This window comes from Microtus oregoni, unplaced genomic scaffold (genome assembly GCF_018167655.1).
Source record: "Microtus oregoni isolate MIOR12 unplaced genomic scaffold, Mior012 000022F_ref0000154, whole genome shotgun sequence".
Classification (NCBI taxonomy): Eukaryota; Metazoa; Chordata; class Mammalia; order Rodentia; family Cricetidae; genus Microtus; species Microtus oregoni.
This window is the reverse complement of record NW_024543081.1, coordinates 14,787,300-14,810,141: the sequence shown is the minus strand read 5'-3', so window position 1 is coordinate 14,810,141 and position 22,842 is coordinate 14,787,300. Positions and strand designations below refer to the sequence as shown.

General features: G+C 49.2%; 1 protein-coding gene across 1 annotated transcript; it reads right to left on the bottom strand.

The window, feature by feature from the left end:
- On the bottom strand, positions 1–22,492 carry Grap2 (GRB2 related adaptor protein 2). Its single transcript, XM_041672348.1, has 7 exons — positions 22,301–22,492; positions 13,015–13,106; positions 9,402–9,521; positions 6,022–6,190; positions 3,337–3,558; positions 1,634–1,750; positions 1–1,190 (listed from the first exon to the last, which is right to left on the bottom strand). Exons 1-7 carry the CDS (start codon positions 22,376–22,378, stop codon positions 1,011–1,013), a joined length of 978 nt encoding a protein of 325 aa, XP_041528282.1. The 5' UTR covers positions 22,379–22,492; the 3' UTR covers positions 1–1,010.
- Positions 22,493–22,842: the final 350 nt, after the last annotated feature.

Sequence of the window (22,842 nt, the reverse complement as noted above, 5' to 3'; positions counted from 1 at the left end):
CTGTTTATTGATCTGCAGTCTTGGCTTCCCTCTGGCAAAGACACCCCTCAACCACAGAAAATCAGGAGGAAAAAGCAAGAGCACTGCACAGACACAACCCTTCTAACCACAAAACGAGGCTGCTGACACATCCCGCATTCTCAGCCAGGCCTTCTCCCTGCACTTCCTAGAATCTAGGCTACAGCTTTCTTTGCAGCCAGGAAAGCAGAAGTTACATTCAAGCAAGCCACAAGGGTCTGTGGAGAAGCCCTGTGTTCCCTAGCACTTGTCTCTGTGGTGTCTCCATGTTAGAGACACTCTCTCTCATCAGCTACAGGGGAAGGGGATCACCCAATGGGCAGTCACTGGTAGAAAAGTAAAAGTTTCTGTCAGGCATTGACTAGGCCTGAGGCTTGCAAGGCTCTCCCACACCAAGCTGAGAAGACTGACCACGCCCTTGCCAGCTACCTGCTCAGACTTGCTTGGTGCCTGTGGCCCTGGATCTGCTAAACTTTAGTTCTCAGGGTGCTGTGCCTGCCCTGTGGAGAACAGAGGGGAAGCTACCCTGTAGATGGACGGGGCCAGGTAAGCTACCTAACATGCCTCGCCAAGCCCAGCCCCGTCCTGTGGGTCCATTGCTGGGGTGTGACCTCTGCTTAGCTGCTTGCTCTCTTGGAAAGTTCCCAAGCCAGGAAAGAAGCTGTGAAAGTTCAAGGGTTGGGAGAAGTCCATTTTCCTGCCCTGCTCTCAGCTCCCTGCTGCCCTCTTGCACAGAGAAGAGCTGGAAAAGCACCCCATTCTTCCCTCAAGTTCCTTCTCATGCCAGTCAATGAACCAACCCAGCTGCCAATAAATTACTATTAGAAAATGTTGTGTGTAGCCATAGGCATGCATATACATGTTTTGTGTACACACGGGCACACGTGTACATTATATGCATGCATATGTAGTTATAAAGTCCAACTTTTTTTTTCCTTGTCCGTATCTTGCAGGCAGCTTCAGACAAAAAGCTTCTAGTCGCCCAGTGGGACTCATCGCATCATGGGAGCCACATAGTTGGCAGGGAAGAGACCCAGTTTGCTGTGTAGACGGCCGGTCCACCAAGATGGGTTGGAGCTATCCAGGACTTCAACCACCTCCCCACTTCGGAATCCCAGCTCATCTTCTTCCAGAGCCTCGAAGTCATACAGTGCCCGGGCCCAGCGCACTCGCTAGAGGGGAGCAAGAGACAAGCTGATGAGCTCAGTAGGCTGGTCTCTGGAGCGACTGTCACACAGTGGAATCATGGCTCTATCCTGAGTCCCCTGGGTCCTTCCCAAAAAGCTGACCTTGAAGAATCTAAAGCAGAGTTGATATGCACAGCCCTGGGCCCTAAGGCGCTGGGACACTCACCAGCTTTGTTCTTGATATGGTCTTGCTCTGCTTTTGTGGAAGCTGGGCCCTCACATATGTCAGGCAAGTGCCCTAATACTGAGCCTGTCCTGAGGCCAAGTGCACTGGGTCACAGGGACAAAGCTCACCCATCTCCCGCGGCCACAAGAGCAAGAACAGGAACAAAGTTCAACAGTCAGACTGAAAACGGCAGCCTGAATGAGCCAGGCTGATCCCTCTCCTGAGAGGCCACCTCGCTCGCGCGTGCTCTCCGCTCACTCACCCCTGCCACCTGGAGTTGCACGGGGTCCGTATGTCTCCGGTGCATCAGGGTGGCATTCATCTCACTGCCGATGCTACAATGTCCGTCATTTATGTCCAGGCTGCCTCCACGGCGGTCCTAGACACAGGTAACAGAGGGTGGTTAAATTGCCAGCAGGGGCGTCTCTCACAGCCTGCCCCACCCTTGGGCCTTGCTTGGGTGCTGTCTACAGAACTCACACCCAAGAACTAACTCGCTGACCATCACCCTTCATCTTGGAAAATGGACAGGAAGGAATCTGAAGGGATCTTAGATTTTAAAGGCAAGAATGATGGATTTCATTTACCCAATCAAATAGCAGTTATTTGGGGCGTTGTGCACCCACACTTCAGGAGTGCAGTCAATTGTCACCACCATCATTTGTGTACATATGTGTGAGTGTGAGGGTAGAGGCCCGAGGTTGACATTGGGCATCCTCCTCTGTCACTCTCCATCCACCTGAAGGGACGTTACTGGACCTGGGACTCACTGATTCAGCTAGACTGGCAGGCCAATGAGCTGCTGAGATCTGCTGTTTCTAACTGCTCACTTCAGCAGTGAGGTTAAAGATGTCTTTCCCTGCTGGGTGGTGGAGGTACACACCTTTAATTCCAGCCCTTGGGAGGCAGAGGCAGAAGCAGGCGGATCTCTGTGAGTTTGAGACCAGCCTGGGTTACAAAGTGAGTTTCAGGACAGGCTCCAAAGCTACACAGAGAAACTCTGTCTTGAAAAACAAACAAGCAAACAAAAGATGTGTTCCCCTATGCTGGCATTTATGTGGGTGATGGGAATCTGACTTCAGGCCCTCTTGTTTGCCTAGCAAACACTTTACTCCCACCCCCTTCTTTTCTTTGATTTTGAGGCAGGGTCTTGATTTGTAGCTCAAGCTAACTTTGGATTCACTATGTAGCCCAGGCTAGAGCTGGGCTCTTAATCCACCTGTCTTAGCCTCCTAAATGTTGGGGTTATAGGCAGGCACCACCAAAGATAGCTTGTATGGTTCTTTTCTTAGTTAAAAACAAAAATCAGGAACATTTACTAGTTTAGAGGAAGAACCATATACAGTAATGTGCTAAGTGAACAGACAGGAAAGTGTCCAGGCATGCCTGGGTAGGTCAGGGAAGGAGTCCGGGAAGAGGTGACGCCTGGGCTCCAGCTTGAAGGAGGAGTGGGACTGACCAGGAAAGATCCATCAGGCAGACAGAACAGCTTATAAAAAGTCAAAAAGAGAGAAAATGCACCGGACCATGCCAATGACAAAATGTGGTGCTAGTTGCTGGATTATGTTTGCATGGTAGTGGGGGCTGATAGCAGAATATGGGCCTGGGGAAGTAGATACAGGCAGCTCACACAGAACCCTGCATTGTCCATCTCCATAAGCCAGCTGCCATCCCGTCTGGAACAGGCAAAGGTAGATAAACAAGGCTCCGCACATTTTAATCCAGCTTTCTTTTCATGGGTTACGGAGAAGGAATTGGAATTCTGCTGACAGAATTGTGTGTGTGTGTGTGTGTGTGTGTGTGTGTGTGTGCACACGCGCGCAGGCGCGCACACTCTCACTGATGGTTTGTGGGTAGTTTCCATTGTGGGGCCCAGAATCTTTCAGGAGGTTGGTCTGGCCTGGGCCATGGGGTGGGCAGGTCTGCCTTCACTCCTTGCCCTGCCTCTCTCTTCTCTTCAGATACCTGGTGGAAATGGTGGTGCTGCAGATACCGCTGCTGTGGAGGAGGCTGTGACCCCGGTGGGAACGGAGGAGGTGGCTGCTGATGCTGGGGGTACTGCTGGGGACGGGGAGGAGGGTTGTCTGACAGCTTCCGGTTCATCAAAGGTCGGATTTCTTCTCCTACATTTCCACTTGGGTGAGGGCCTCCCTGGGACCTCCTGTCCAGGCTGTTGCTCCGGTGACCCTGGAGAAGAGAATAGGGGCTCCAGATTGATCCTTCCCCTAGACTTCCCGTCCCTGTCCCTGTTCTGGCAGGAACTGTGTGGTGGTGGTAAGCCTTGAAGGAAACCTAAGGTTTGAACCTCCACATTATCAAAGGGGGTCTCTGCATTCTCAAGCCTTCCCTAGTTCATGAGTTCGGGCCTCTGGCTGACAATTTCCATTTGGTCTAACCATTTCCGTGTGGTCTCCACTCAATCCATCCCTACTGGGTTTGTTTTTCTCTCTGTAATTAAGTTTAAATATTCTACTTCACAGGCAGAAAGGGAGAGGTGACTTGAAAAGGACCCGTGTGCTTTGGGGAAGTCAATGCTCCCTTCTGAGCCACCAGCTGATTTGAAGGCTGGATTCTGCAATCATCAGAACAGAGTGTGTTCCCACCCAGAGCACACAAAAGTGCCGAAGAAAAAAAACCCCAAAGGTCAACTGAGATCCTGAGATCCTGTGGATTATTTATCTTACAAGATAAACAACCCGCAAGTTGCCAAACTGCTGGATACCCTGCCCTCCGGATAGCCCTACTCTTGATTTTGCATAGTCTGGAGCTGTCATTTACAGCCTGGTGACACGGACTCAAGACAGCAACATTCTGGCAGAGCCATGAAAAACAGGCCTGATGTCCCATGAACCAGGAAGGAACAAGGCCTCGCTGCTCATATTGTAACAGCTCGTGAACCAGAAATACTTTATTGTTATTTTTATTTAACAAACAATTACATAGAAACTTGGGCTCTGTATGTGCTCGCACTGTACAAATATTAACTCATTTAATCCGGTTTAAAGAAAACTTTATACTGTCTCTCTTATCTCTGAGCCCCGAATCCTAGAGAGTGAATACTTCTTTCCATTTCCTGGTTAAAACAAGCCACAAGAGCTCCGCTGACCTTTGTTTGCTGAACTTCTGTGTGCTCTGATGGGAACACCCTCTTCTCTGATGATTGTTGCATCCCAGCCTTGAAAACAGCTGGTGGCTTAGAAGGGCAGGTTGACTTCCCCAAAGCACTCGGGTCCTTTCCAATCACCTTTCCCCGGGGTTCCAGCTATGCTAGTGCATGCTTCTTCCTTTATTACACCTCTCTCTCTCTCTCTCTCTCTCTCTCTCTCTCTCTCTCAAGACAGGGTTTCAAGACAGCCCTGGCTGTCCTGGAACTCCCTTCATAGACCAGGTTGGCGTCAAACTCACAAAGATCCGCCTGCCTCTGCCTCCTGAGTGCTGGGATTAAGAGACTGTGCCACCACCGCCCTGCTTATTACACCTGTCTCTTACAGCCATGCTCTTTTCCCTTGAGAAGCAGTTTGTACTTTGTAGGTGTGCCCATGTGCACGCGTGTTGTGTGGGTTCCCTTGTGGGAAGCTGATTATCGCGTCTTTGGTGCCTGCCTGCCATGCCCCAGACTCTGCGGCAGGGGCTATGATTATGCCACTCAGTCGTCACAAGGGTCCAGTGAGGGAGCGACTACTGTACTTTCCATGCCAAGATGAGAAAACACATTTTAAAAAGCATCCTTTTGTTTGTTTGTTTGTTTGTTTGTATGTTTGATTTGGCGGGGGTGGGGGTGGGGGACAGTATCTTGCTTGCCCTAAGCTGTCCTAGCATTTACTATGTAGTCCAGGCTGGCCTTGAACTTGCAATCCTCCTGCTTCTACCTCCTAAGTGCTGGGTACTGTTATGTGCTACCATACCCAGCTTAAAGAAATGCTCTTTGTGGGGGAAAAGGGTGTTTTATTTGGGGTATCTGTCTGTATATATGTATGTCATGTGTGTTCAGGGGCTCAAAGAGGCCTGAAGAGGGCATCAGATCCACTGAACCTAGAATTAGTGGTGGTTGGGAGGCCCCTGACATGAGACTCAGGTCCTCCGGAAGAGCAGTAAGTGTGCTCAACCCCTGAGCCACCTCTCCAGGCCTCAGAAAGTGTTCTGTACTTGCTTAGGTGACACAGGTAGTTAGGAATGAAGTGGGATTAAACTTGTGCATGCCTGGGCTCCCGGAGGTCATCAGGAAACTGCCTGGTGCTTTAGTCTTGGCCTCTAGGCTACTCTCTAGTACTGCTGTCTGTCGCCCTGACCCTTGAGCAGCTCCTGGGCTGGGCTGAAAGCAGTGATGTAAGATCCATGAATTCCTGATCAACAGCCCTCCAATGTAAGCTAACATATATAGTACATTTGTAGCTTGATTAGGAGTGAGGGAAGAGATGGGGGACATTAGATTATCCTACACTCACAACCCCCTCTTTATGCTGTCTCACGGGATGAGGAAGCACGATCTGAGAGTCCTCCAAAGCCACCCAGCTAGGAAGTGATCGGCTGTATCAAACATGAGATCTGACTTCAGATCAGGATATCATTCTTTTGGGAGGGAGTGACTTACACAGGAATCCGGGCTGCCTGAAATCCCTGGCCTGGAGTCTGTGTGGACCTGAGGCATACCTGATCTTCTTTGGTTCCATCCCGAAGGAAGATCTGCTTCTGTTTGGAGATGGAGGTCGTCCTGTAGTAGTCCACCAGCTTATTTAGGGATGGGAACTTCTCAGTCCACAGGAAGTAATTGCCCTTGTTGTCTCGCATGACTTTGAAGTGCTGAACATCATCCTCGTGCCTGGGGATCAAGCAAACTCATTGGTGACCATGTCCCTGCTGGGTGGTTGTTTGGAGCCAGAGATGAAGTTCGTTTGAGCAGGCATTGTATGAACATTTGGGGTGGGGGGACAGGGGGAGACATAAACATACACCTGTCCTACCCAGGTAGGGAACCAATGACGGAAGAAAGTAAAGATTTCACGCAAGCGATGAACAAGTGAGTTTAACTGTGGCAACTTATGGTACCACGGATAACGTTCAAGCAGCTCCGGTACGGAAAGTGTTTCTTTTCCCCAGTCACTGTTAACTGCCTCCACATCTTGGGGTGGTGGCGGGGAGCGGGCCTTGTGATCTCCTCCCTATTCCATAATGAAACATTACTGGGCCCATCTTGTTAGGGTCTCACGTGGGTAATCACAACTGTTGGAAGCTCAAGATGGCCATGGCCATGGCATGCTATACAATGGCTGCTCATTCTGCAGCAGCAGGAGTAACAGATACGGGCAACCTGAACCAAGCTCTATAGCAGGCCTGTGGGAGGGATTATCAGCAGAAGACTGGGTGAGTGTGCTGACTGCTTCTAGAACAATGCCTCCACTACCACTGTGGATTAGGTGGCCAGGCACATCTGTGCTGGGTTTGCAGAAATCAGATTTTAGCCATCTGAAAACAAGGGGTGGGGGAGGTTTTACCATCAGCTCTGGACTCACTCCACAGCCAAGTCATCTTTCTTGGTTATAAAGCTTTGGTTTCAGGGGTGGCACATGCCTTTAAGCCTAGCACCCAAGTGGCAGAGGCAGGTAGATCTCTGTGAGTTCAAGGCCAGCCTGGTCTACAGAGTGAGTTCCAAGACAGCCAGGTTATACAGAGAGACCCTTTCTTGAAAAACAAAACAAAAAATCAAATAAAATAAAGGATTTTTCCCCCAAACAGGCCTGCATTTGCATGTTGCAGGTGCATGAGTATTAGTGTTGTCAAAGGCTGGTTCCAGCAGAAAAAGAGTTGACAAGGGCTTTGGAGAGCAGAAATTCATCTGAAGGTTAGTGGAGGCTTCTTAGGGATGGATTTAGGGGTCTGGGTTGTAGGGAACAGGAATTCTGGGCCTTTATTCTCATCTTTTATTTGGGTTCTGCTCCTAGCCAAGGAAAGTCAAAGGTAGTCCAGTCACTTTTTGCCCAACTGATTTGGGGTGGAAACTGACACATGGCCATTACTGCTGGTCTTCCCCAGGAGTTTAGGCACTAATCATGGCTTTTCTTTAAGACATAGTGTCACCACTCATAGAGAAGGAAGTATTGCTTGTGTGTAATAAGTTTTCACTCACTCCCTCTCAGCAATCACAACAAACATCATGTTGCTGCTTGACAAAATACCTATCCGTATACACATAACTTTATAGAAAAAGTAAAAAAAATCAAAATAAAATAGGTTTGATTGATAAGGTTTATTAATAGGACAAAATTCCACTAATGAAGATCCAATGAGTTTAGAATTTGATATTAAATAATATTGGCTTGAGCCAATTTGTGATTGCCCAAGTTATGAAGTTTTAGTTCAGAAAAACTAGGAGTATAGGGCTAGTGACATGGCTCTGTGGATGTGGTGTTTGAATAGGAATGGCCCCCAGAGGCTCATATATTTAAATACTTAGTCACCAGTGAGTGGCACTATTTGATAGGATTAGGAGGTGTGGCCATGTTGAAGGAAGTGTGTCACTTGAGGTGGGCTTTGAGGGTTCAAAAGCCCATCCTAAGCCCAGTGTCTCTCTCTGCCTGCAGACCAGGATGCAGCTCTCAAGTACTTCTTCAGCACCATCTGCCTGTCTGCTGCCATGCTTCCTGCCATGACAGTAAAGGACTAAACCTCTGAAACTGTAAACAACCCCCTACTAAATGCCTTCTTTCTAAGAGTTGCCTAGGTCATAGCAATAGAACAGTGACTAAGACAGCAGGTAAAGGTGCCTGCCCTCGGACTTGATGTCCTAAGTTCAGTCCCTGGGACCCACATGTTAGAAGGAGTTCTGACCTTCACATATGCATAGATAGCCCTCAGCCACCACATATATACCTATGCACATACGATAAATAAATATGTTCTTTACATTTTAGTAAGGAGTCAAGGTTGGTGATATTTGCAAGCATGCTTGAGGTGCACATGCCTATAGATGGCTGGCCCATCATTTATTAGTCCCTCTTACCTACTTGTTAAAGATCCTTCCTCTCTACATAACAAAGCAGCTACGGTTTATCACAAGAGATAAGATTTCTGCACAGGAAGCAATAAAGCCTCACACTTTTTGAAACTCATCAGCAAATGCAGGGCAGCGCTGTCTTTCAAGTCACCAGGCAGGAGGTGTGTCCTGCGCAGGCTCCAGCCTTCTCCTCTGCTAGGAGCTGCAGTTCATGCCCTTTAGTCAGGCGGTCATCAAGTCTGTCTGACCTGCAGCCTTTGACACGCTGACAACACTCACTGGGTTCAGATCTGGGGTTTCTCAGTGTAGGTCTGTGTCATGTCCTTGCCTGGACTGAGTCACTTCCTATAAGAGTTACAGTGTCACAGTTCTTTCTGATCCCCTCACCAGGGGCCTCCCTCAACTTGGCCCTGCTCTTCTCAGTTTTGCTTTGCTAGGGCCTTGCTGTGTGAAAGCAGCCTGGCTCTGCCCAGCGGCTTCCCACAGCAGTGACTGGGGATTTCTGCCTTTCTCTCACCTCTCTTCAGCCTTCTAGTGACAGAAACGGGAAAGGTCAAGGTTTGGACTTGCAGACAGACAGTTAAGTGGGCATTCGTTCCCTCCCCTCCTTCCACAGACACTCCTTGACATCTGTAGACTGTGCTCTCTTCAGAGCACACATATAAAGCAGAACAACTTGCTTTCTGGAAATATCTGGGCCAGACAAGATATTTTTTTTTTCCTTCTCCAAATGGTTCTTAATGTAGCTCTGGCTGTTCTGGAACTCACTCTGTAGACCAGGCTGGTCTTGAACTCACAGAGATCCGCCTGCCTCTGCCTCCTGAGTGCTGGGATTAAAGGCATGTGCCCCCTCACTACTACACTAGTATATCACTCTGAACAGAAATCAGTGTATGGAGGAGTTGAGGACACATGTTCTGGGGAGGAAATAGTAACATAGTTAAAGGGATGCCACCAGGCTTCTGATCACCGGGTAACCTCCCAGCTTCAGCAGGAGCAGACTGAGAAGGGTCAAGGTGGGCTTCAGAGTAGCCAGTACCTGACAGAGATGGAGAAGTCTCCTGGGGAGCTCTGGCTGGCCCTGATGATGAAGAACCCAATTTCCTTGCTCATGAGTAAGTTCTCTGCTTGGTGTCGAGAGAGGCCTTCATGGAACCACCTGTAGCAAGAGGGCAAAAGAGTTCTCTGAGACACATGCTGGTGGCGGGGAAGAAGAAGGGACATGGAAAAGAGGTGACTCAAGGGAGGAGGCCGGGGGCCTTGACTCAGAGTTTGCAGCACTTGGTCTAAAACCTAGCGAAGGCACTCCTCAGCTCTCGGGGAAGCAATGGGCCACTCCACTGGACTTGCTCTCCTCCTTCCTTCCCTCCAGAAATTTCTTTCTAGCTTGCAAAACTTGAATCCTGGAAGTCTGCTGCTGCAGAGCAAAATGGGGCCATGTGGGAGTGACTCCCTGCGGGATGCAGCCACCTGCCAGGAGGAAATGACAGCAGAGGAGTGGATATGTGGGAAAGAAAAGGGCCGCTGCAGGCGTGGAGGCCGGGCTCCAGGCCAAGCTATAGACAAGACCTGAGCACCCACTCCCTTCCGGAGATGTCAGGGGCAGGGCACTTTCCCCCAGGTGCATTCAGTACAGTTCCAGCTCAGGGGTTCAGGCTCTTTGGGCTAACATGGGAGCTTCAGGGGCTTTGACTGCTGTGTCCAGCAGAAACTGCCAAGCATCCAGGAAATCTTGCCTACACTTGGAGATAAGAAAGTCTAACAGCGGCTCCAGACAGCTTCTTCGACTCTTTGGTGAGCCAATCCCTGTGCTCTGAGATCATCCCCTACAAAAATCCAGGCTGGAAACATCTTTACTGGGGAAACAGAAATGGAAGAGAAACCAAATTTCCCAGAGCACAGTCAGGGTGGCAGTGGTTGGTATGTTAAAAAAAAAAAAAATCAAACACACCAGGTAAGGGGAACAGCAGCTGCAGTTGCTGGTGGGAGATCACAAACTCCTCTCCACGCTAGAACGAGGGTTTCCATCCCAGCTGGCAGAGGTGGGACCCCATCAAACTGCTTCTACTCTAATTGCTGCTATCAGAAAGCTAATTAATGCCCACGTCCCTTCAGGACAAATGCACGGCAGGCCTCAGCTTCCAACTCCTTTGTGTGTTATAAAATTTGAGATCCTTGACTCCGGACCCAGCTAGCAGGAGGGTCACTCTTCTTCCAGACCTGAGCAATGGCAGATGGTGGGTGGTGCTCAGAGGGCCTGAAGCCTGGGTTTGCTGGTGTCTTCTGCCTCTTCAGGGCTGAATGGCTGACTGCCACATGTAGAAAACACATACTGACAGGAGGCGGAGGCCAGTGCGCTCCGCGGCAGGAAAGATTTCAGCAGAGGCAACAGGCAGGTAGGAATGTTTAGGAAAGCTACATTCTCTGACTAGAATTAGCATGGGATTTTTTTTTAAGATTTCCAAAAATTGACATACATTTTGTATCAGACACAGGAGGCCAGGCTTTCAAGCGTCCTTGTTACTCAAAAGCTACTCTCTCACTTATTTGATATTTCTTATTATTTGTTTTGTGTTTTTCTTCTGGTTTGAATTGGTTAATTAATTACTTTGAAATAGAGTATCTCTATACAACCCTGGATATTCTGGAATAAACTAGGCTGGCTTGAATTTAGAGATCCACCTGCCTCTGCTTCCTAGATTGCTGGGATTAAAGGTGTGCGCCACCACAGCCCCGCAGTCTGACAGCTTTTATTGACCATCTTGGAACTCATGGGACCATTTTCTTGGAGCTAGGAAAACAGTGGTGAACAGAACAGACAAGGGACTTCACTCTCAGGGAACTGACATTCTAGGTGGCTCCGGAGACACAGGATAAAAACAGAATAATCAAAATGGCAGGCCCGGGGATTGTGAGCGAGGAGAGAAAACGAAGTGGACAGGACGCTGGGGTGGGAAGTCATTTAAAATGGTCAGGGGAAATGGCCCCATCAGCAAAGTACTTGCTTTGAAAGTGCGACAACTTGACTCTGATCTCCAGCACCCATGTAAAAGCCCAGTGTCGTGATGTACCCCTGTCATTCCAGGACTGGGGAGGCTGATATGGGAAGGTCCCTGGGGCTCACTGGCTAGGCAGCCTAACCTAACTGTCCTGTCTCAAAAGAAGTCAATGATATTCCTACAGGTGACACATAAGGTTGTCCTCTGGCCTCCACATGCATCCATAATCACACACACACACACACACACACACACACACACACACACACACACATTGGGAAAAAATGGTAATAAGAAAGGCTTACTGGAGAAAGGTTGGGGGTGAGGAGGACCTAGCAAAGGAGACTGAAGAGAAGCAGCTAGGGTACTGGAGGACTAAGAGGAGGGGGCCAGACCAAGGGGCACTGTGGACGTCACAGAAGATGCACCGGTGGGAAGGAGGTCCTATCATGCCGAGAGGACGGCTGAGAAAGGACTGCAGCAATGTGCAGCTGGCTGGGACCTTGCTGACAGGAGTCCTGGGGGAGCCATGGGGATGGGCGGGTGGAGTTGGAAACAGGGAACGCAAAAGCTTTTGAAGAAACGAAAGGAAAACTGGAAGGGGTTGGAACCAGCAGTTTCTTGGTTTTGTTCCTCATTTGTATATCTCACTGAAGACGGGCACGATTCCTGCAAGCCTGTTGGTTGACAGGAACGCTCCAGCAGAGGGACAGAAAATAGAAGGGAGGAAAGAGGATGTCTCTGCTGGAGGCAGGGCAGCTGCATCCGAATGTGGCTGCAGGAGGTGCTGGTCCAGGGCAAGAGGTCCCGAGGGAGGGGGAGGGACCCAAGGAGCTTCTCTTTTGGTGCTCCTCCCTCCTACACACACACCTGGGAGGAAGGTGGCAGAGCTGAGAGGTGGGGGAGAGTCACTGGCGTGTAGTGGCCACCTAGCAGATTATAGAGGCACTAAGGGACCATTGAAGGTCAGTGGTCAAACTTTTGGTTCAACCGTCTCTCCTGGGTCATGGAAAGTGACACCCAGTTAGAGTCATCAATACTACTATGATGTTTTATAAAGGCTATACTCTTGAGGCTAGACCCTGGCTCTAAGACAAGATTAGATTTCTATCTAACCCTTGTGGTCAATTCTTGAGACAAACACAGCCCAATCTCAGTGTTTCACTTCCTCTTTCTGGAGGGAATCTCCCTTCCCCCTCCCCTCTCTCTCTGACTGGGGTGAACAAGCAGAGACTGTTTGGGATCCCTGCTTAGGGTGGAACACAACCTTAGGCAATCATAGAGAAGAGCTATGCAGGAATGGCTTTTGAAATGGGATGTCCAACAGCGCCCCCTGTGGAATTCTTGGCGGTTCTGTCACTGCGTTCATTATAGGTGATTTTTAAGTTAGAAGTTCATTTTTTATATAATTTTTTTTAAGTAGGCGATCTATGCACGCGGTGTAAACCTCAGAAGGGACTGTGATGCCATGCAGATAAATCTTCCTCCCACCCTGGCCTTCCGCTGTGAGGTTCTGGAGGCTGGGGAGGGAGATCTCCAGAGGCAGCCATTTCTGACAGTTCCTTGGGTATGCATGGATAATTTTAGTGACGACTGAAAAAGTAAGGGGAGCATGTGTGGGTAGACCCAGCCTGGCAGGCTGGAAATACTTACTCAGGAAACTGGATATCTATAAAATTCTTAGGCACATATCCTTCTTGGCTTCCGAGCTCCGCCTTGAGCCACTCCTCTTGGTTGCTTAGTATCTGGGGGGGGGGGGGGCAAAGAACAATGATGATGAGAGGACACAAGGGACTGTAGGGCAAAGAGGAATGAGCCTAAGGGACCGGATAGGACATCCGCTCTAGGGCTTAGTGGGGAAGGAGGGAGCACCACGGGTTAACTCTCTGGTTATTTGGCTTTTTTAACTCTGTTATTTTTCTCCATTCAAGGCTGCTTACTCAGGTCACCCCATCATAGCTCAGACCAAGCACTCAGACCATGCCCTGAATCCTTTATTACAATTTTAGTGTTTTTGCATTTATTTATTTATGTGCGTGCACATATCTGTGTGTGTGTGTGTCCACAGCATGTCTATTGGAGTCAGAAGACAGCCTTTGGTGGCCTTCTCCTTCCTTGTGGGTCCCAGGGGTCGAAGTCACTTCCTGAGCTGTCTCATCAGCCTCTACTTCATCAGTTGATTTTCACGTAGCCCAAGCTGGCCTGGCACTCACTGTAGAGAATGGCTTTGAACTCTTGATCATCCTGCTTCTACCTTCCAAGTACTAGGATTATAGAGGTAGACCACCATACCCGACCAAAGATTTATTTTTAACAAGGAGATTAAAACTTAGATATCTAAACAAGACCAGCTTTCTAAACTATAATGTTTATATTCCCATTTTGAATTTTGAAAATGGTTGGGATAGGACTCACCATACTTGGAATGACAGTACAGGTGTGGTGTCTTGTGCCTGTCGTCTCAACACTCAGGAAGGTGAGGCAGGAGGATTCCTGTCAGTTGGAGGCAAGCCTGAGCTATGTAATAGTGTGTTCCAGGTCACAGAGTGAGAACTTGGGAGGTGGGGGGGTTCTCCACTGAGACACTTTTGGGATGCTTTCTATAAACTCAGAATCAGATCCTGAACAAAGTCAAGAGTTCTGTCTCCTTACTGCAGGACCCTCCTCGACCGCTACCCACATGTGGTCACCTGCCTTGCTCACTCAGATTACTCAGCAGATGTGACTGTCTGGGTGTTCATTGATTTCAGAACACGAGACACCTTGAAAGTATTTGCTATCTCCACTGGGAATGTTTCTAAAGGATGTGGGCCTAGACTGAAACAGTGGCTCTACCCAAGGGTGGCCACGTAAGAGACTAGGAAACCTGTGGCAGTGCCACCAAGTCGCTGGAGTCTCTGACAGTCCCTCTTCCGTTCCTGACCTGAAGGAATATTAACTCTGTTATGGCTTAAGTCATAGTCCTGTTCTTGTAGTCGAACGTGTTCTTTTTCATGGGTGGAGATGCCAGGGTGGGGGTCAGGGGAGAGCAGAGGGAAGATGGGACAGGCCTCTCCAGACAATGCAATGAGCTGATGAGATCAAATGTGATGACTGAGGAACCGCTTCTTGGAGTCCAGTGTCTTCATTCGAGCTGGGGTTTAGCTGGGGGAAGTTAGAAGTACAGGGCCTTGCGGCTCATGGTTGAAGTTTCTGGATTTTCATCTTCAGATTTCATAGAGAACCCCCAAACGATTTTAAGCCAGGAAATGACAGTAAGAATGAGAGCGAGGGAGGACTGTTGGAGAAGAGCTGGGGGTGGGGTAAAACCAGGGGAGGAACAGAAGGAAGATGGGTGTCGCCCACCAGGTAAGGGATAATGGGGTCTGAGCTAAGAAGAGGCAAGGACCTAGTTCGGAGGATTCGAGGAAGTAAAATCAGGCAGGGTTTTGTAACCATTTGGGGTAGCTGAGAGAGAAGGGGATTCTGGGAAAACTTTGGATTTCTAGCTTGGGAGACTGAGTGGGTGGTGATGTCTTTACTGAAATAGAGAGGAGAAGGAGGAGCAGGAGGGACTTGTGGGCTTCAGCTTGTAGTGGGTGAATTCCAGCTGAATTCTTCAACTGAGAAGAAAAACTCAGTGAGCTGTGGATGTATTTACTGGACGTAGGAGAGCCGGGGGCTGGTGCCTGGGGTTTCTGAGAGTCTTCTAGAAGGGGCAGGACGGGAAGTCCTGAGACTCTTGGATTTCTCTCTCCCATAGCAAAAGCCAATTTTTCCTTCCTTCCTTCTTTCCTTCCTTCTGTTGACAGGGTTTCATATACCCTAAGCTGGCCTCCTGATCCCTATGCAGTTGATGGTGGTCCTGAATTTCTAATCTTTCTGCCTCTATCCTCAGCATTCTGAGATTATAGGCAAACATCACCACACCCAGCTTGCTGGGAATAGTCTCCAGGGCTCCCTGCATGCTAGGTAAGCTCTCTACCAGTTGAGCCACACCCCAGGCCTAGGCTCTACTTATTTTATTTTATTTTTCTCTTTTGAAACAGGGGCTTACTATGTAGCCCTGGATGCCCTGGAATTCACTGTGCAGACCAGACAGGTCTTGACCTCACAGAGATCATCTTGCCTTTGCCTCCCAAGAGCTGGCATTAAAAGTGTGCACCATCATGCCTGGCATTGCATTACTGCTAAAGTGGAAGAAAAGGACCGTGCCATCAGGTTTGGAACAAGAAAACCTGGTTTCGCCAGGTAGTGGGGGCGTACACCTTTAATCCCACCACTTGGGAGGCAGAGGCAGGTGGATCTCTGTGAGTTTGAGGCCTGCCTGGTCTACAAGAGCTAGTTCCAGGATAGCTAGGACTGTTACATAGAGAAAGCCTGTCTTGAAAAGCAAAACAAAACAAAAAACCCAAACCTGGTTTCTAGCGCCAATTCTGCCACTAGCTGTGTGACACAAGACAAAAACAATTAGCCATTTGAAAAGCGGGGGTAATAGCAACCCACTTAAGCCTCACAGAGCTGAGGTGAGCTGACAGAGTTCTAGCACAAGAACATCCTTCTGAAGGTATCTATTCTTTTGATGTTGTTGTTTTCGTTTGTTTGTTTCAAGACAGACAGGGTTTTTCTGTGTGGCTCTGACTGTCTTGGAATTGGCTCTGTAGGCCTGGCTGGCCTTGGACTCAGGAATCTGCCTGCATCTGCCTCCTGAGTGCTGGGATTAAAGGCAAGTGCCACCACCACCTGGCTGGTATATATTTTTTTAAAAAAATATATATCTACATGCATATATACATACACACACATACACTTATTATTCTGCTCAGCGCAGTATCTTTATGAGGGAGGATTCCAGTTCTGAACGACATGGAAGGGTTTGTAATTCTTGCAAACACTGTACTCGCATGTTTGGGCTACAATCATTTGTTCTGTAGCAGTAAAAGCATGGCCCCTATTTGAGCTCGAGAATTGCTGAGAACAGAGAACTTTCTAACATCAAATGGCGCTGGGCTTTGCCGAGGATGGGTGTGGGTCTGTGTGTGCTGAGGGGAGTGAGGGGGAGGGGAAACACAATCTAGGTCAGGGGAAGGCGAGGAGGCACAGCAGTGGCGTCTTCTATCCACTTAAACAGCACAAGAACGCTTCCCTCCGTACACTGCTCCCGAATTGACAACTTTGGAATTTGTTTCTGTTATCACAGGGATAGGGGAGGCGGGAGGTGGGGAAGGGGGGAGAAGAGAGGTGGCTTGGCCAGGATAACCAATGTCAGATCCAAAGTGAGCAGAGGTGAGGTGAAAGACGCCATTTGGAAATTGGCTTATCACGGTGCGAATCACACCCCGTACTTCGCTCTCTGACCCGAAACAAGCCGCAATCTGAGTAATCAGGCCTGGTGCTCATCTACCCCCTCTAGAAACTAAAAATCGTCCCTGACAGCCAGTCAGCCATTAGTCTCCACCACCCGGGGCTTGATCTGCCAGAGACTGTGTTTCCAGAGAGGCGATTTACAGGCATTTTATGGTATATATAAGTTTTTTTTCTTATTCTCACTTTTTCTGCAAAGAAAAGTGGGTTGTTTTTTTTTTTGAGGGGTGGTGACTTCCTCCTGCTGCTGCGGGCCCTGAGCCCCAAAGCTTCCTGTTCTCATCTCTCCATCGATTCAGTACCCCCTATCTCTTGTACCCATCATGTAAACCCGAGCAAGGAGTTCAGCCCAAATACACGAAGTTCTGCACTTAAATTGCTGTATCGTCTTTCTTAAAATGTTCCCTAAGAGAGTAATTTTCTAGGTTACATGGCCTGAGCATAAGCTAGATATGGGAAGAGAAAGGCCAAAAGACCAGCTGGGAACAAAGGTAAAATTGGAAGGAAGTGGAGCTCTCAGAGGCACAGTGGGAAGCTGAAGCATTGCGGAAGTTAATTGTGTGGGATTAGGCTGGCGCTTTCAGGCCTCTCAGTCAGAAGAAATGGGGTCGACTTGGACACACTACAGAAACAGGTAGGGACAAACTGGTGTGAGCATGAAAAGTGTGACTCCCAATGTCCTTTCCAACTGTTTATTTTCCTGAAGGACATAGATCAAGCCACTCGGCAGAGCTCCCTCACCCACCATCTTGTCTGCCACTCCATGAAGCTGAGCATCTAGTAAGTGCCTGCTGTATTAACATGGGGGCAGAGAAGAAGTGGAGAGACTCGCTGGGAACCTACCCAGGTACCTCTTTGTCCTTCTCTAATGAGCAAGTCTGTTTAATCTTAAGCACCAAAGGCCAATCAAGAAACCTGAGCACCTCAAAGTGAATTTCAAGGCACTCAAGAGCAGGCCTTGAAATGGTGTGCAGTAATCCCTGGGCGTGTTTTTTTGCCTCAGGATGGGAGTGACTGCCTTGGTCACTAAGGGCCACCATTCAAAATGAGAGCTCTGTCCCAGGCTCTCTGTGCTTTCTTTGTTCTTTACCACTATAGCGGCGATGGGCGGAAACAGAAAGGGTGGGCAGGGTTGGCTTTCTGATGGAATTCTAAATGGTCACATAGATGCCATTTCCCAGGTCAAGACATATATACTGGGTCCCTGTTTGGGGATGTGACTTGTGCTAGATGCGGAGAAGCCACAAAGTTGAGCTGGAGTCTGTCTGCTCTCAGGGAGCTCACCAATGGAAGAATCCACCATCCATCCATCCATCCATCCATCCATCCATCCATCCATCCATCCAACATTAGTAAGAAGTAGCTTTCTGCTCCTAGAGATGCAGAAGCATGTGTGGCCCTCATTCCTATAAAACTTTGGCTAGTGGGGTAGCTAACAGGGAAATGGACAACTAGATTGCATGTGGCAGTGCGAGAAGGCCCTGGACGTACAGCCTGCCTGGGGGCAAGAAGAGGGCTTAGTTTTGCTTGGGACAGGGGTGGTAAGGAAGGGAGAGGATCAGTGAGGGGGTCTCTTGAAAGATGGTCATATATAAAAGGACACTTGGAGAATGAGGAGGAGCCTGAGACAGGCCGATGTATACTATGAGCGGGGCAGGGGCAGTGTGTCCTCAAATATGTGTGTGTGTGTATGTGTGTGTGTGTGTGTGTGCGCGCGCGCGCGCGCGTGCACATGTACTTGGGCGTGAGGGTGACGAGACTAGAAAGTAAGTGTGTTGGAGTCAAATGGTTTAGATTTCAATCCATTGTTAATAGGAACCCCTGGGTACTTTTTTTTTTTTTTTTAAATATTTATTTATTATGTATACAGTGTTCTGTCTGTATGTATGCTTGCTGGCCAGAAGAGGGCACCAGATCTCATTACAGATGGTTGTGAGCCACCATGTGGTTGCTGGGAACTGAACTCAGGACCTCTGGAAGAACAGTCAGTGCTCTTACCCTCTGAGCCATCTCTCCAGCCCCCCCTGGGTACTTTTGAGCCAGGAAATGACACAATTTGATTCATCTTCTAGGAAAGTCCTTCTGGGACCAGTATGCAGAAGGACTGAACAAGGAAGAGACAGGAGGCAATGAGGTCAGGCAAGGGGCTGTGCGATCATCTGTGCAGGCAGAGAGAGAAGGAAGACAGGGTCTGGTGATAATATGGCCATCACTTGCTTAGTATCTGTTTTGGGCCAGGGCCATTACCTTTAATTACTTTCCTGGACTCTGCAGGATACGTAATGCCTCCATAGATAGAGGCAGACGCTGATGCTCAAATCAGCAGGTGCCTAGGCCCAAGCCATACAGCTCACAGGCTTGAAATTGAATTCATATTTATATGGTTACAAAACCTGTGTTTCTTTTTTCCAGCATCACACCTTCTTTTTTTCCCCTAATGGAGAAGAGCCTTCCTTGGGGGACATGGAGAAAGAAATGTATTTAGAACAGAGGTTGTGCATTGGGAACAGAGAGTCCCACCCAGCTGCTGTCTGCCTGTGTCATCTTGACACATGGTTTAATCCCTCAGCCTTGGTTTCACACCTACAGAGTGGAGAAAGCCACCTCCTAGGTTTGTTGAGGTGCTGCAGGGTACATGCAGCCCCTGTGCCAGTCCTGGCTTGCAGCAGGAACTTAGCTGGTGACAGCCCTGACTGCCCAGATTTGGCAAGGGGATCGTGTATTGACTGACCTGTCATGATACTTTGATCACAGGCAGAGGGATAGCCTGGATGGAAGTTGGGGTGAGGTTGGTATAGGGGTTGTATGAGCCTGGTGCCAGGGGCTGGAGTCCACCAGGTAACAGCCAGCAGATCACTGGTTCTGAGGTTCAAAGCAGAGGTTAGTGAGGGAGCAAGGTACAAACTGGAGGATCCTTAGCAGAGAGCCAGAGAAGGGGTGAGGTGCTTCAAAGCAAGAAGAATCAGAAGGTCAAGGGCTGAGCTTCAGGGAGCTGAATATATCAGCTTAGAGAGGGGACGGGAGTGCTCAGGAACAAGACCCATAAGAGAACTCAGGAGAGGGAGAGGAAGTGGGAGAGGGATTGAGAGAGAGGAGTGCCTCTGAGCAAGGGGAAAGAGCTCCAGGAGAGGGGCAGTCAGTAGAGTCTCTTTCCATAGGTGTCTTGGGAGAACATTCTAGTCACATGAAGGAGGTTGCAGCATGTGCTGGGTGGCATTTTGTTAACTTGACACAAGTTAGATCATCTGGGAATGTCTCCATCAGACTGGCCCATAGGCAAGTCTGTGGGGGCATTTTCTTGACTAATGATTGATTGGGGGGGGGGGCGGTATCCAGCCCAGTGTGGGCAGTGCCATCCCTGAGCAGGTGGGTTGTATTACAACGGTAGCTGAGTAAACCATGAATCAGAAAGCGGCATTCCTCCATGATCTCTGTTTCAGTTCCTGCCTTGAGTTCTTTCCCTGGTTTCCCTCGGTGATGGACTTTGGTATGGAAGTGTGAGCCAAACAAAGCCTTTCCTCCCCAAGTGCCTTTTGGTCCTGGTGTTTATTACAGCAACTGGAAGCCAGGACAGAAGTAAGGGCAGACTTCAAGGGGCCCTGAGCAAAGAGAGAAGTGGGGGGCATCCAGGGCAGCGAACCAGTTCCCTCTGAGCAACAGAGGAGAGGAGATACCTAAGGAGCCGGACTGGGAAGCAGAGCTGAGGGAATGGCCATTTGCTTGGTTTTCCTTCCACTCTTCTGTATGACAGAAGGTAACAGGGGAGCCTGAGCAAGGCTTCGGGTTCTAGGCATGATCAGCATAAGGCCGGGACCTGGTGGGCATCTGAATAGTCACAATGCCCCACAGAAGAGAGAGGGAGGAACTTTTCATCACATGACAAATGTCTCTGTGACCCCAGTAAAAGCCACCTTTTCTTCAATGAGTAGCCCAGACATATTTTAGCTTATAAAACCTCAATCTTGGGACACTGCGGGGTCCACCACGTCGCTGAATCTTTCAAGCTGAAAGCAGTTAGGAGGTTGCACACTGTGTGCGGGAGGTGTGGGGGGCGTTAAGGGACAAATGAAGCCATTCTATTCTACACGCATGTGCTCTGGGGACACTTTCCAAGTTGTCCTCTAACACCCCAACGAGGGCCTTTGTATAGCCCATAATTCTCTACAGCGAGATACAACAGTGGCCTTGGTGACAGCGGTCATGTGAGAGGGTCACCGGGGCAGCTGAGGACAAGAGCAGAGGGATGCTCTTGGAGGGTGCCCGAAGTCAGACAGGGGTACACCATCACCATGGGCTCCTGAATATCCTATGGAGAGGTTCATATTCTTTTACGAATCACAGGGGAGTGTGCATATGGACGCCCGAAACGCTGAAAAAGTCCAAGGTTACTTCAGCTCCGCAATCAGCCATTACACCCCAAGCAGGGCTTGGAAACAATTTTTTTATGGAGCCTCTTAGTGGCGCGGTGTGCACAGCCGCTGTCAGGTTGCCTCAAGTCTGCTGCCTCTCTCCTGCTACCTCCACCTGCACCCTTTTCATTTGAAGCCCAGCTTTCTATGAGCTTAGTGGCGTTCACATTGCTGTTCTTTTCCACTCTCTTCCTTTCAAGGCAGAATCTCATGCTCCCCACCCATGTTCCCAAGCGCTGAGCTGATGGTGTCTAGGATAGCCTGTCAGAGGCTTGTGTTGCCCACTCCATGCCACAAGTATGGTGGGAGAAGGAGTGTGACTTATACCAGCTCTGAATTTCTGTCACCTAACCCGGTGTCTAGCACGTAGGTTCCTTGAAGGAGTGCTTGGTGGGGATGTGCACTTCTCTTTGTATGGAACTGCATCATGCTGTGCTCAAAGTCAGGCTACTCCAGGGCTGGCAGAGGGTTCAGGCAGTAAATAGTTCACCGTGCCAGAGCAAAGGAGAAAGACACCCGATGTCAACTCCTGGACTCTACACTTACGTGCATACATGTACATGGGCAAACACATACATGTGCACATGTACACATATGCATGCACACCTGTGTGCATACGTGCATATGCATATACACACGCACATATACACAACGACTCTTTCGTTTGCCCAAAGGGAATCTGGGATGCTATTGAGATGAGGGACATAACACTTGTGTCCTCTATAGCGAAGGCACTACACGTACGTGTCTCTCCTGTTCCTCTGAATGTCTTCCAGGGGCTAAGGCTTGCTATCGGCTAAAGAGCGGTAGCATTTGTCTATGTATGGGTGGTCAGTAGATGACCCTAGAAATAAACTTTGAGACTTCCTCTTCTTCTGCTTTCTCTCTCCTTCTCTCCTTTCTCTATTTTGTTTTTGTTTTGAGATAGGGTCTCATGTAGCTCAGACTGACCTCAAACTCCCAATGTAGTCAAAGCTACATTGAACTCCTAATCCTCCTGCCTCCACATGCTGAGTGCTAGGATTACAGGCACGCTCTCATATCCGGTTTTGAAACTCTTTTTAAAAAACCATTAAGAGAAAAAAAGAAAAAGAACAAGAACTGTGCACATTCTTTCAGAGACAAAGGCATAGGTTGTTAGAGAACCTCAGCCCCTTCCCAGTCCCCTGGGACCCCGCATCACCTACCTTCAGAATATCTCCAGTGTGGAAGCTCAGTTCATCTTCACCAGAGGCCATGAAATCAAACTTGGCAATAGCTTCCATGTCTTGACAAGAAGCTGGAAGAGAAACAATGTGGTCATTGTGTCTTTCCACCAGGGACGGGTTGCAAAGCAGATGGCACTGCCTGGCAGGCTCAGCAGTGGGCAGGAGGGTGGCCCAGTGAATGTCTGCAGGCTGGAGAGCTAGGCTCAGGCAGCCGAGAGGGCCGTGCAGGGCCAGAGCTCATGTTTGCAACAAGAGCTGCTGCAGCCTTCCAGACTCATTCTCTGAACCTCTAGACACCAGGAGTGGGAACTACAGCCAGCCACAGCCCAGCCCCTCTCCCTCCAGCTCCCTTGGCCTGCTGTGGCTGCGGCTGCTTCTGGGGGGCATCTCTGTTTCTCGCTGATAAGGACAGAAGGCTTGCTATCAACTGGACCTTGAGGCCCAGGGGGCTAGAAAGGCTGCTTAGTAAACTCTGTCCCTCGGCTGTCCCTTGGCAGCTATATTTAACCAGGCAGTGTTAA